The following is a 14143-nucleotide window of genomic DNA, read 5'->3' on the forward strand; positions in this document are numbered from 1 at the left end:
TAGGAAAGTACTATTTGTTTCCAGGATTGGAAACAGAGAGGGGGAGTCCCTCTGTGTAGTTTCACAGAGCTTGTGTCTGTGTATCTCTTCAGGAGCACCTGGAGGGGGGAAGGGGAAAAGGATTATTTCCCTTTGTTGTGAGACTCAAGGGATTTGGGTCTTGGGGTCCCCAGGGAAGGTTTTTCAGGGGGACCAGAGTGCCCCAAAACACTCTAATTTTTTGGGTGGTGGCAGCAAGTACCAGGTCCAAGCTGGTAACTAAGCTTGGAGGTTTTCATGCTAACCCCCATATTTTGGACGCTAAGGTCCAAATCTGGGACTAAGGTTATGATATGAGTAGCAGCGGTGGGATATAGACAGAATCCAGAAGCCAGTAGGAATATTATATTTTTCTTTTCTCTGCTAAGGGCTTTTTAGCAGAGAGAGAAGCAGTTGGTTTTAAAAGGGAACCAGAGAGATTTTTTTTTTCTGATCTCTCTGGCAGTTTGTGGCTTGCATGTTAAGCAAGAAGCCATTACCAAACTGTTAAGGGTCTTTTGTCATGCAATAGCCCTCCCATTAGGAGGCAACTACCAGCACTTATATGCATGCAAATAAAGTGGTTTTTCTGGTTTCCCTTCATTGAACATTAGCTAGAGAGAGAAAAGGAAAAAAAACACTGTTGCTAGGCAGACTTCAGGAGGCAACAGAGAACCTGCAGTTCAGAAGATAAACACCGGAGGGCACCCCAACACAAGAAAACAGGAATCATGACTTCTAAGGCAAAAATTGTGGCCGAAGAACAAATCAAAGAAGCTGAACACAGGCGACAGATGGAGATGAAAGAAAAGGAAGAAAGCATGAAACTGGCAGCCTTCCAAAGAGAACAGGCAGCCCAAGAGGCAGCACACAAAAGAAAACTAGAAGAAGAAGAGTTGGCCTACCGAAGGAAACAAGCAGAAGAAGAGGCGGCCCACCGCCGAGACATGGAAAAACACCAAAAAGAAATGGAAAAACACCAAAAAGAAATGGAAAAACACCAAAAAGAGAATGAAGAGAAGGAAAAACAGAGAAAACATGAACTGGAGATGGCAAAAGCTGGGTTGCATGTGCCAGCCAACCCTAACAACCCGGCGCCAATTATTGCTCCACAGCACAGGAAATTTCCCACCTACAAGGCAGGTGATGACACCGAGGCCTTCTTGGAAAATTTTGAAAGAGCCTGTCTTAGGTACAACATCCCCGAAGACCAGTACATGGTAGAATTGAGGTCACAGCTCAGTGGACCTTTAGCAGAGGTGGCAGCTGAAATGCCTAAGCTGCAAATGAATGACTATAAACTTTTTCAAACCAAGGCCAGATACCGAATGGGGATAACCCCAGATCATGCCCGTCGGCGCTTCAGAACCCAAAAGTGGAAACCCGAGGTGTCATTTCCCAAACACGCCTACTACATTGCAAAAAACTATGAGGCCTGGATAACAGGAAACAACATTCAAACCTTGGAAGAACTAAACCTCCTCATACAAATGGAGCAGTTCTTGGATGGTGTTCCTGAAGACATCACACGGTACATACAAGATGGAAATCCCAAAGATATCGCTGAGGCGGGGGAGATTGGAGCCAAATGGATGGAACTGGCAGAAAGCAAGAAAGCTACTGTCAAGGGGAACGATTACCCCAGGGGGCACACAGACCATAAACCCTGCAACCGAGGACAGCCAAAGACCCCACATACCACCCAAGTAAAGCCACAGATACCCTACCCTTCAACCTCACCAGTCTCCAGTAACTCACCTCGGCCCAGTAACCCATCAGATGGAAGATGCTTTAAGTGTAATGAACTGGGACATATCAAGGCCAACTGTCCCAAGAACACCATGCGAGTGCAATTCATTACACCACCATCACACCAAAGATCCCCAGGCCCGGATGCCTCTCAAATACCCTTGGAGCGAAGGGAAAATTTGAGAGTGGGCGGAAAGAAGGTTACTGCGTGGAGAGACACGGGGGCACAAGTGTCAGCTATCCACCAATCCTTCGTTGACCCCAAATTCATCAACCCAAAGGCCAAAGTTACAATTTACCCCTTCATGTCACAAGCTGTAGACTTGCCTACAGCTCAACTGCCTGTCCAGTACAAAGGCTGGTCAGGAATGTGGACTTTTGCAGTCTATGACAATTATCCTATCCCCATGCTACTGGGGGAAGACTTGGCCAACCAGGTGAAGCGGGCCAAGCGAGTGGGAATGGTTACACGTAGCCAAACCAGGCAAGCTTCCAGACCCATTCCTGTTCCTGAGCCGTCCACAGAGGCCCCGTCTGTGTTACCAGAGACCCAGACAGAGGTAGTGGACCCGGATTCCATGCCTACCACTGAAACAGCCACAGCACCTCCAGTCCCAGGCCCGGAACTGGAACAGCAACCAGCACCAGCCATTGCAAACCCATCTTCAAACTCAACGCCAGAGGGCGCCAGCGAGCCAAAACTGGCAGAAGCAACAGACAGCCATACCCAAAAGGCTCAGCCAGAGCCTGAAATACCCTCAGGTGCACCAGCGGAAAGCGGTTCACCAGCAACGGAAACAACCCCATCACCTACATCGCTTCCAGAGGGACCAAGCCCAAGTCCACAGTCTGAGGAAGAACTGGTGACCCCAGCCTCAAGGGAACAGTTCCAGACTGAGCAGGAAGCGGATGACAGCCTTCAGAAAGCTTGGGCAGCGGCACGGAGCACCCCACCGCCTCTCAGCTCTTCTAATCGATCCCGATTTGTTATAGACCAAGGACTTTTATACAAGGAAATTCTTTCTGGTGGACACCGGGAAGAATGGCAGCCGCAAAAACAGTTGGTGGTTCCAACTAAGTACCGGGAGAAGCTCTTAAGCTTAGCCCATGATCATCCCAGTGGCCATGCTGGGGTGAACAGAACCAAGGACCGGTTGGGGAAGTCCTTCCACTGGGAGGGGATGGGCAAGGACGTTGCCAAGTATGTCCGGTCTTGTGAGGTATGCCAAAGAGTGGGAAAGCCTCAAGACCAGGTCAAGGCCCCTCTCCAGCCACTCCCCATAATTGAGGTCCCATTTCAGCGAGTAGCTGTGGATATTCTGGGCCCTTTCCCAAAAAAGACGCCCAGAGGAAAGCAGTACGTACTGACTTTAGTGGACTTTGCTACCCGATGGCCGGAAGCAGTAGCTCTAGGTAACACTCGGGCTAACACTGTGTGCCTGGCCTTAACAGACATCTTTGCCAGGGTAGGTTGGCCCTCCGACATCCTTACAGATTCAGGGTCTAATTTCCTGGCAGGGACCATGGAAAAACTGTGGGAAACTCATGGGGTGAATCACTTGGTTGCCACCCCGTACCACCATCAAACCAATGGCCTGGTTGAAAGGTTCAATGGAACTTTGGGGGCCATGATACGAAAATTCATCAACGAATTCTCCAATAATTGGGACCTAGTGTTGCAGCAGTTGCTGTTTGCCTACAGGGCTGTACCACATCCCAGTTTAGGGTTTTCACCATTTGAACTTGTGTATGGTCACGAGGTTAAGGGGCCATTACAGTTGGTGAAGCAGCAATGGGAGGGGTTTACGCCTTCTCCAGGAACTAACATTCTGGACTTTGTAAGCAACCTACAAAGCACCCTCCGACACTCTTTAGCCCTTGCTAGAGAGAACCTAAAGGATGCTCAAGAAGAGCAAAAGGCCTGGTATGACAGACATGCCAGAGATCGGTCCTTCAAGGTAGGAGACCAGGTTATGGTCTTGAAGGCGCAACAGGCCCATAAGATGGAAGCATCATGGGAAGGGCCATTCACGGTCCAAGAGCGCCTGGGAGCTGTAAACTACCTCATAGCATTTCCCAATTCCTCACTAAAGCCTAAAGTGTACCATGTTAATTCTCTCAAGCCTTTCTATTCCAGAGACTTACAGGTTTGTCAGTTTACAGTCCAGGGAGATGATGCTGAGTGGCCTGACGGTGTCTACTACGACGGGAAAAAAGACGGTGGCGTGGAAGAGGTGAACCTCTCAACCACCCTGGAACGTCTGCAGCGGCAACAAATCAAGGAGCTGTGCACTAGCTTCGCCCCATTGTTCTCAGCCACCCCAGGACGGACTGAACGGGCATACCACTCCATTAATACAGGTAATGCTCACCCAATCAGAACCCCACCCTACCGAGTGTCTCCTCATGCCCAAGCTGCTATAGAACGGGAGATCCAGAACATGCTACAGATGGGTATAATCCGCTCATCTACTAGTGCATGGGCATCTCCAGTGGTTCTGGTACCCAAACCAGATGGGGAAATACGCTTTTGCGTGGACTACCGTAAGCTAAATGCTGTAACTCGTCCGGACAACTATCCAATGCCACGTACCGATGAGCTATTGGAGAAGTTGGGACGTGCCCAGTTCATCTCTACAATAGACTTAACCAAGGGGTACTGGCAAGTACCGCTAGATGAACCTGCCAAGGAGAGGTCAGCATTCGTCACCCATGCGGGGGTGTATGAATTCAATGTCCTTCCTTTCGGCCTTCGAAATGCACCCGCCACCTTCCAGAGGCTGGTAGATGGTCTACTAGCTGGACTGGGAGAATTTGCAGTTGCCTACCTCGATGATGTGGCCATTTTTTCAGACTCCTGGCCCGAACACCTACTACACCTGGAAAAGGTCTTTGAGCGCGTCAGGCAGGCAGGACTAACTGTTAAGGCCAAAAAGTGTCAAATAGGCCAAAACAGAGTGACTTACCTGGGGCACCAGGTGGGTCGAGGAACCATAAACCCCCTACAGGCCAAGGTGGATGCTATCCAAAAGTGGCCTGTCCCAAAGTCAAAGAAGCAGGTCCAATCCTTCTTAGGCTTGGCCGGATACTACAGGCGATTTGTACCACACTACAGCCAAATCGCTGCCCCACTGACCGACCTGACCAAAAAGACCCAGCCAAATGCCGTTAAGTGGACTGATGAGTGTCAAAAGGCCTTTACCCAGCTTAAGGCGACGCTCATGTCTGACCCTGTGCTCAGGGCCCCGGATTTTGACAAGCCATTCCTAGTAACCACAGATGCATCTGAGCGTGGTATAGGAGCGGTGCTCATGCAGGAAGCAACAGATCACAACTTCCATCCTGTCGTGTTTCTCAGCAAGAAACTGTCTGAGAGGGAAAGTCACTGGTCAGTCAGTGAAAAGGAATGCTATGCCATTGTGTACGCCCTGGAAAAGCTACGCCCATATGTTTGGGGACGGCGGTTCCAACTACAAACTGACCATGCTGCACTAAAGTGGCTTCATACTGCCAAGGGGAACAACAAGAAACTTCTTCGTTGGAGTTTAGCTCTCCAAGATTTTGATTTTGAAATTCAACACATCACAGGAGCTTCTAACAAAGTAGCTGATGCACTCTCCCATGAGAGTTTCCCAGAATTCAGTAGTTAAAAAGTGTTCTTAAAATGTAGAAGTCTGTTAGTTATATACTTAGGAGTATATGTAAAGGTGTATGTGTTGTATTAATCTGTTTATTTTCAAGTTCTAGAAGGAAATCGCCGCCAGTGAGCTTCCCCACTGTCTGCAATTTGGGGTTATGATAACTCCAGATGCCGTATCACTACAGTTTGTCTCAACTCTCTGAACAGAGCCCAGACGAGCAGCGTTTTCCAGGACCAGACAGGTGTGAACTCCCTTTTTCCTTAAAGCCAATATTAATACTCTTATGATCTTGGAAGAGACCTTGGAAGCATCTGTCACATCAAAGGGTAACAAATCAGTTTTGAAGAAAATAGTTCACGATCCATATGCCAAGCTGGAGAGCTGTCTGAGGAATGGTAACATGAGAATGTGAGCCTTCTTTAGGAATTTCAGGTGTTCCAACTGGGGTCAGTCTGTTTCTTCCCAATTCTCTAAAGCTAGAAACAGGACGAGGAACGGCCCTTGATGAACAATGGTGATACTGCTCTAATCTGAAGTAGATTAGGTAGGACTTCATTCCTGCTCTGGCATTCCTATAGACTTCTAGAGACTGGAAATGGGACAAACTTGTGTTTACAATTCTAGCACAGCTCCATGGAGTAGCCCCTCTTGACAACATACAGTGACTTTGTTTTGAGGAAAGTTATAGGCAGCCATTTATTCTCAAAATGAAAGAGCCCAGTACCAGTCAGGAGTCTAACAGATTGTTCTGAGGCAACTGAGGGGAACTACTGACCTTGCCAGAGCAGCCTAGATTTGTTCCAGGTACCCTTTGCAAAACAGAACTCTCCCTTGTTGTACTTCAGGGACTGCTTGCCATGTTATCTGTATTCCTTGCAGTAGTGTCTGGCAGGAGCCAGGACTGTAAGTCTATTTTTCCAACAACTCTGGTGCTCTCTTAGCTTTCCATCAAGTTTTCCCACTACATGATCAGAGCAGAGAACTGACTTGTCCAAGTGTCTGATCTCAATGACAAAGGCCTACATTAAACAGATTTGTTTCCCCACTGTCTATTCAGGAAGAAGACCTTACAGTATGGAATATTTCAGGTCAAGAGGAGTGGTCAGTATGAGAGGTATGATCCAAGTTAGCATTGCTTGCAAAAGCATAAGGAAGGTGTCTAAATTTAAAAAGTATGAAGTTCTTTTTTTGACTGATGCCAACTGAGAGCTTTTATGCCCACAAGAAGAGGCTGATGTGACAGCTGCTTAGACTTGGCTGCCTACAAAAGGCTTCTATAGTGAAGAGACCCCTCGATTAGGTAAAAAAAAATCTTCCCCAGTTTGAAATGCTGAGTCCCTGACCACCATGAAAGACAATTATGTTTAACTTCAGAAGTGACAGCAGGTTGAATTAGTCTGGTGCACACTAAAAGAATATCATGCTCTTATAAAATGGAGGCCAGGAGACCAGAAAGTAATAAATGGCGGTGTGACATTGCACTCTATATTCTTTATGGAAATATGCTTCTGTTATGGATATGACATAACTGAGATGTACTTTATGCAAGATGGGTCTTGTAAGGTATCATTGGAAAGGTTATAATTTACTGAATGTGATTATCCAACTTGTATGCATGTATCATTTCTGTACCAGAAGTTAGAAATATGGACTATGCAATCATTACAACAGGGTGTGTATTGGGAAGACACCCATCAGACAACAGGCCATCAAATTTGAAGCATCATCAGGAAGGAATAACAAAACCATGAAGATACCTGTCATATTGAACTGTGACCTAGTAGTGTCACAGTTATGTCCCTGGATGCTTCCCAGGAGGGAGTGCGATTAGTGGTGTGGAAGTAGAGAAAAAACTGAATTTGAATCGCTCTCCCTCTTGGGAAGCATCCAGAGACATAACTGTGACACTACTAGGTCAGGTGGTCTTGTCACCTGATACTAAACATTATCTGGGACTTCTTGTAACTTTCCACTAGAAGCAAAGGGAGGGGGTCAAGTTTGGGAAACAAAAGATTCTCGCCTTATGTCCTACTTAAGGGTGGGGAAGGAGGCAAACGGGACTCCTTCTCCCCATGATCTGTCTGCCCAAGAAGAAAGACTGCTAAAGCCACCTGAAGGGAAGGCAAGGGGGGAGTCCAGACTGAGACAAGAGTCCAGTCTGAAAAGAAATATAACTGGAACTCTGAACCACAGAAACTTTGCAACCTACCTAAAATCCTAAAACAACAACATTTAGGGTAAGAAAGGACAGTTACCTTTTCCGTAACTGGTGTTTGAGATGTGTTACTCATGTTTATTCCACAATGTGCACCCGTGTCTAAAGTTTTTCCCCTAGCAGTACCCGTAGGGGAGCGCCCCTAGCAAGCCCTGGAGTGGCGCCTCCATGGTGCGGTATAAGGGGCGCTCCCCCCTCCCTCAGTTCCTTCTTGCCAGACAACTGACAGAGGGGAAGGAAGCTGGGATGTGGAATAGACATGAGCATCAAATCTCGAAGAACATCAGTTACAGAAAAGGTAACTGTCTTTTCTTCTTCGAGTGATTGCTCATGTGTATTCCACAGTAGGTGATTCCAAGCTATATCTGTTGGAGGTGGGTAGGAGTTCACAGATTCTCAGGACGGAACACAGCCCTGCTGAACCTGGCATCCTCCCTTGTTTGGGAGACGACTGCATAATGAGAGGTGAAAGTGTGAACTGAAGACCACGTGGGAGCCCTGCAAAAGCCCTGGATGGGGACATGGGTCAAAAAGACAGCTGACGAGGCATGCACCCTAGTCAAGTGTGCCCTCACAATTGAAGCCGGGGGGGATTCCCGCCAGGTCATAACAGGTATGGATGCACAATGTGATCCGGTTGCAGAGCTCCGAGTAGAGATCGGCCGACCTTTCATGCGCTCGGCCGAGGCGATGAACAGGTAAAAGGCCAGAGCCCATCTCACATCCTGTATGGGGAGGTGGAGCTCCTCACCGAGGAACGGAGGGTGGGGGGAGCACGCAGCGCCTCTTCTACCGCACCAAGGACTCACCACTCCAAGGATTGCTAGGGGCACTCCCCTATGGGTACTGCTGGGGGAAAGCTGCTGACACTGGTGCATGCAGCGAGCACGCACATCTATTGTGGAATACACATGAGCAATCACTCGAAAAAGAAATTACATTTTGTAACCGGTTTCTTAAGTATATTGAGCTTAGCTTGCATACTTTGGTTAATTTTCTCATAATCTGTTTTGTTCTGTCATCCCTTATATTCACCTTTTGTAGTTAATAAACTTATTTCTTGTTTATAACATACCCCCCCTCAATTATGAATTGTACCCATGGGGTTAAGAGGCTGTGCATACCTTTCTCCACACAGAGAGGAGGCGGATTTTGTAATATACCTTTGGGCTGCACCCCAAGGGAGGTGGACACCCAAGTGCTGGGCAAGTCTCTTAAGCTGAGCCTTCCCAGAGCTGATCTCAGTGTCTGTTTCATTCTGCAGTTGGGTGTGGCCCTGCCTGTGTGTGTGCTGGAGGAAGCTTAATAGCTTGGTTCAGCAAGACAGGTAAAAAGGGTGCCCAGGTCAGCATAACAGGCAGGCTCAGTGGTATCTCAGCACATCAGGTGCCATTCAAAGGGGGGCGATCCATCACAGACACGCTAAATGACCCTCTACTGCCAACTTGTTCTTCCATACCTGGCTGCTCTTCCTCTTGTCATTCCACAGATAGCTGTTAAGGAAGGAGGTGGCGGCTAAGCATGGCAACTTGCAGCAGCAGGTGGCAACAATCTAAACTTTAGGGTCTGGAGACCCATAGTAGCAGCAGAGGATGACAACCTGATACCTAAAAGATGAGGAAGCTGTGACAGGAAATCCCTATGTCTGTAATATGGTATCCTCATAGGGAAGGAGACACAAATAGCAATAGCGTGTCTAGGCTGGTCACAGATTTCCTAAACATAGTTTCACAGTACTTTGTACTCCCACTGAAGAAGCCCATCATCTTTCAAAAGTACTCGATCCCTAACTCCCGTTCAGAAGCTGGCCTTCCTTCCCTACAGAAGAATTACTTTGTTGTGAGTGCACACACCCAGAGTAATCAGCACTGCTCTCCGCTTTGGCCTTTTCTGTGTTGGTCTACTCACCTCGCCCTGAGGGTGAGGAAAGAAACAAAACCATAACATTTATTCATTTGTATTTTTATCCCCTTGGGAAGTTTGTCCGTGTGATCCTGCATTCCTGTGTTAAGAGGGAGGAGCTAAAATTGTGCTCAGGGTTCCAAAAATACTTCAAGTGGCTACAATCTCCCCGCCCTTAAAGAGGCTGGGCTTATTGTTTGGTCTCCTCAACAGGGGCCCTTTCTGCATCTCTCAGGGAAGGTAGCTTGGTTGAAGAATGGACTCCGCACAAGCTCTACCTCTTCCTATCATGTGGGAAGAGCCATGTGCCCCTGAAGCCTGCCATTCCAATACTGTCTGGATCATTTCCAGCCCAAGGGGGTGGTGGCAGAATCAATCCCACCTGGACTAGACTGAAGAGATGAACTGCACTCTACCCTCAGAGCCAGCTACGCTCCCCAATGAGACACCCTCAAATAAGGAGACATACAGGAAAAACAGACCTTTCCTTCTGCCTCTTTCTTCTTGGCACAGCACTCTCCCTGAAGCCTGCAAGGCACCAGCTGCTCAAGTATCTCAGAGAGGGAGGAAAAGCTGAGGGGAAATCTCCCCAAAAGGCAAATGCAGCACTGGCACACTGCTGGGAACTGGACAAAGACTAAGCCAGATTAGTGGTCGGAAATCTGAAACAGAAGTTTGAAGTTTCCCCCTCAGAAAAGCTCTGTCAGAGCCACCAGCCACGGCGGAAGAACATAGAACTCCAGCGGGTGAGGCATTCTCCTGCTGTCAGGTCTGGGTCTCTCTGTGAGCTGCAACAAGGCTGAAGTCTCCATTCTAATAGATCTGTGGCTCTCAGCATGACAAAGAATCGTACGTAACGAGTTTGAACAGAGGTGCAATTCTCAAACTGGTAACATCCTTTTAGTCTTTCATCCTTTAGTTTATGCAGCTTCTTCCAACTCCCTAGATTTATACCTCCCAAAGACTAGACATATGCACATACAGCCCAAGTTCAGTGCAGTTACCTCAGTGAGTGACCAACAGGAACACAAAAGAAGGTTTTTAAACAGACTAAGAAAATGCAATACCCTGACAATTACTAATTTGTGTAATATACTTATAAATTTAATCTTTGCATTTTTGCATATACCTTTAAGTCAGTGAAAACAAATTAAATATATCTTGATTGAAGGAAAAAAAACCAACAAAAAAAACTTACTTCCCAATGTTTTCAGGTAGTGCCTGCAGTGAGATGTCATTTACAGAAAGACACGTCAGATTCTGTAATTCAGGAAAGCTTTCAGGCAACCTATGGAAATATTAATTCAGATAAATCAAGCACTTGTACTACAATAACTATTCATATTGGCATAGTCAGATCATATATATTTGGTGGGAAAGGCTATTATGTGGCTCTTCTATAAAAACAAAAATAGTACTAAGACAAGGAGAAAGGCACTAGAAAAAGAAAAAAGTTAAAAATAAACCTATTGGGTTTAATTTTCTACTTGTTTGTATGTATAAAGGCAATGCATATCCCATATAAGAAGAACACCACAAAAGATATAGTCAAAAGCTGTCGAAGCAGCATATGCTGTGAGGGAAGAGTTATTGTTTGGGAAGCATGAGAAATTTGGCTTATTTTTTCATGCCACCTATTTCAATATTAGGTTATAGAGCAGCCATTTTTGTATTTTTAACTATTTGTTGAAGACATCTAGAGCCTGGAACACATTGCGCAGCCATTCTAGCCATCTTATATTGCTAAATATCAGGGGGCTTGATCCCAGCTATGTGAGAGATGGATCATGCTAAGGAAAAGGTGACCTAATGTGGAACAGGGAGAGAGACCTTTTGGCCTAGTGATCAGATAAGATTTGATAACATGAGCTATCTTTAGGACATGCAGCAAGAACCAGTTCTTTCCACAGATTCAGAAGACTGGGGACATCGGGGCATTTTCAAATGTCAATTGATTTTTTTGGTTTCTAATTGTTGGAAGGCTGCAATTAAACTGCAGGCTTATTTATCTAGTAGAATTTACCTTTTTTAAAAGCTAGTCAAAATGCCTAGCCTGACATAGGCCCTTTTTTCTGTATAAATCTAAATAAATAAAAATCTGATAGAAAAAAAATGGGTTGACAGCAACTTTTAAAACTGAAGATTACTACATCGGCTAGCGTTATAAATACTGGAAATACAAATAGAACAAGAAAAAATTGACCCAGAAAAAGCATTAGATAATACTATGATGGAGTTTGAGTGGTTAAGTAATACACTGGAGAGAGGCATGTGTAGGAATTTAAATTTGACTGTTTTTGGAGGGGCTTCTGGCCCCCGGGGCCAGACAAATTCTGTGTCCCCGCCTCAGCCCTGTGGTCAGAGGAATTCTGTGCCCCCGCAGATTATTTGGGGGCGGGGGAAGCAGCATGCCTCTGCTTGTCTCGCATTGTGCATGCCTCTGACCCTGGGACAACTGCAGAGTAACCACAGGAACCAATAATGACTATTCTGCAAGGGTATTGTTTCTTGCTTGAGTATTTAATGAGGTTCATCAGGAGCCTCAACAACGAGGCAACTAATTGGAACAATAGAAGGTCATCAGTTGGAAATATCTTTGACTAACATTTACTACACGGAAGGAGGAGATTACTGGAATACACAAATCTGCGTGAACAGATTGCACAAATGTTCATGCTACTATATTAGATAGATGGAGCTGGTAACACTGCATAAGGTTACCCAACACTTCCATTATAAAGACATTGTTTTCAGTTGCTTCTAACTTTGCCAAACTAACCCTTTGGACTGAAATTTTTCATGCCAGGCATATTGATCAAGCTGAATATTTTTGAGAAGTTTCAGCAAAAATGGTTCAGCCATTTCCAAAAACAAGATTAGGGAAAACACACATTTTTGCCATGTTAAACAAGTTATTCAACACTTTTGAGAAGAATCAGCACTGATGCTTAGGAGCAGGGACTTCAAATGCAGTACAGGGGTTGCCTTTATGTCAGGGACATAAATATTTTTTTTTGTTCTCTTGAAAACACACCCAAATTCGCAAAATCTCACTTCACACACATTCAGTAGAGAATTTTTAAGTTTGGCAGTTAAATCCTGATTTAGTTGAGGTTGGTCCTGCTTTGAGTAGGGGACTGAACTAGATGACCTCTTGAGGTCTCTTGCAACTCTAATCTTCTATGATCCTCCAAAGATTCCCTATGTGCTGAGTATGCTCAGCTCCTGGCTGTGGGGGCTGAGCAGAACTTTCCCTGTAATAGCTGCTCCAGCCTCCTATGCTGTTATGGCATCAGACCAGAAATGCAAGGAAACTTTTTCCTGTTCTCTCAATGCTCCTGCTTGCTGGATCCCAAGCAGTACTATGGAAGAAGCCACTTGACCTGAATGCAGAACGGACAAAAATCTGATCTCAGAAGGGATGAAAGGAGTAGACCAGGACTGGCCAGATGGAAGGAGACAGGGCAGAAAGACCATCAGAACACACTCTCCGCAAAATTCCAGATTGAAACCCAAGATTCCCAAGTCTTTGCAATGGTTCTAAAATGTTGTTACCTTGCTAATGACCCATGTGAGTGTCAACATGGTTCCATGTGATTGAATATCTTGTTTGTTTTTTTACACATAGAAAGCTACAAACAGTCAAGCATTCAAAAGTTAGAAGATTGCCTATGCAACCTTAACTCGACCCCTTTTGTGTACACATTAGGATACAGTCTTTAATTACATAATCACATACTATATTTTCCACATTCCCTTCCTCATTCAGTGCACAGGATGAGCTGTGCGCTAGGGATTAATCAGGACTGTATAGTGAAAGAGGCTGTTGTCTGTAGGACCTCTCTCTCATTTGTTGCAGAAGTTGGAAGGTGAGTAGTTAATGAGGCAGGGAATTGCAAGAAGACAGAGGGTGGTCTCGTGGTTAAGGCAACTGAACACTGGCAGAGGCAGGGATAGAATCCAGTTCTCCTGGGCAGAGTTCCTATGTGATGCTCAGCAAGGAACTCAGTGGCCAAACATGAACATTTTGGTTGTGTGTTCTTCAGCTTCTGGATACCCAATTTGATACCTTGGAATCTAATATGCAGAAGTGCTGAGCACTCATAGCTGTAACTGACATCAATAAGAGCTGTGACCAATTCCAAGGCATCTCAATTTGGGCATCTAAGATAAGACGACAGTTTTTACTTTAGTCTCTCGGTGTCGCATTTGCCTTCTGTAATCTATGGAAAATATCATCACCTCACCAGGGTTTTGTGAAGGTAAATTCTAAAGCACTCAGATTCTATAGTGATGATCATCATACTAAAACCCACAAGGAAGTTAGTAATTTTGTCTTCAGAGCAGGACTTCAACGTGTGGCCTCTAGTCTTATTTACTGCACAATGTTGAACAATGAGAAAAAAGCAAAATATTGAACAGCTGCTCATTCCGTGACCACCATCCGTCTGGTGCACTGAAAAAGGTAGGGGTTCTGTGGAAAAGTAGCATGATAACCTTCAGTTATATCACATAATGTGTGCGCACAAGGAGACAGAATCAAAATTGTACCAAGCAACCTTAATTGTGACATTTTCCAGCTTTTGAACCCTGGATTTTGAAACCTTACAGTTCTTTT

General features: G+C 45.6%; 1 protein-coding gene across 1 annotated transcript in view; it reads right to left on the bottom strand.

The window, feature by feature from the left end:
* LRRC1 (leucine rich repeat containing 1) overlaps positions 1–14143 on the bottom strand; it is a 150773-nt gene that overhangs the window by 53217 nt on the left and 83413 nt on the right. The window contains exon 4 of the mRNA XM_050950799.1: positions 10724–10813. Coding sequence (XP_050806756.1) covers positions 10724–10813 — 90 coding nt within the window. The remainder of the gene's footprint in view (positions 1–10723; positions 10814–14143) is intronic.

The sequence above is a fragment of the Gopherus flavomarginatus genome, chromosome 4 (genome assembly GCF_025201925.1).
Source record: "Gopherus flavomarginatus isolate rGopFla2 chromosome 4, rGopFla2.mat.asm, whole genome shotgun sequence".
Taxonomy (NCBI): Eukaryota; Metazoa; Chordata; order Testudines; family Testudinidae; genus Gopherus; species Gopherus flavomarginatus.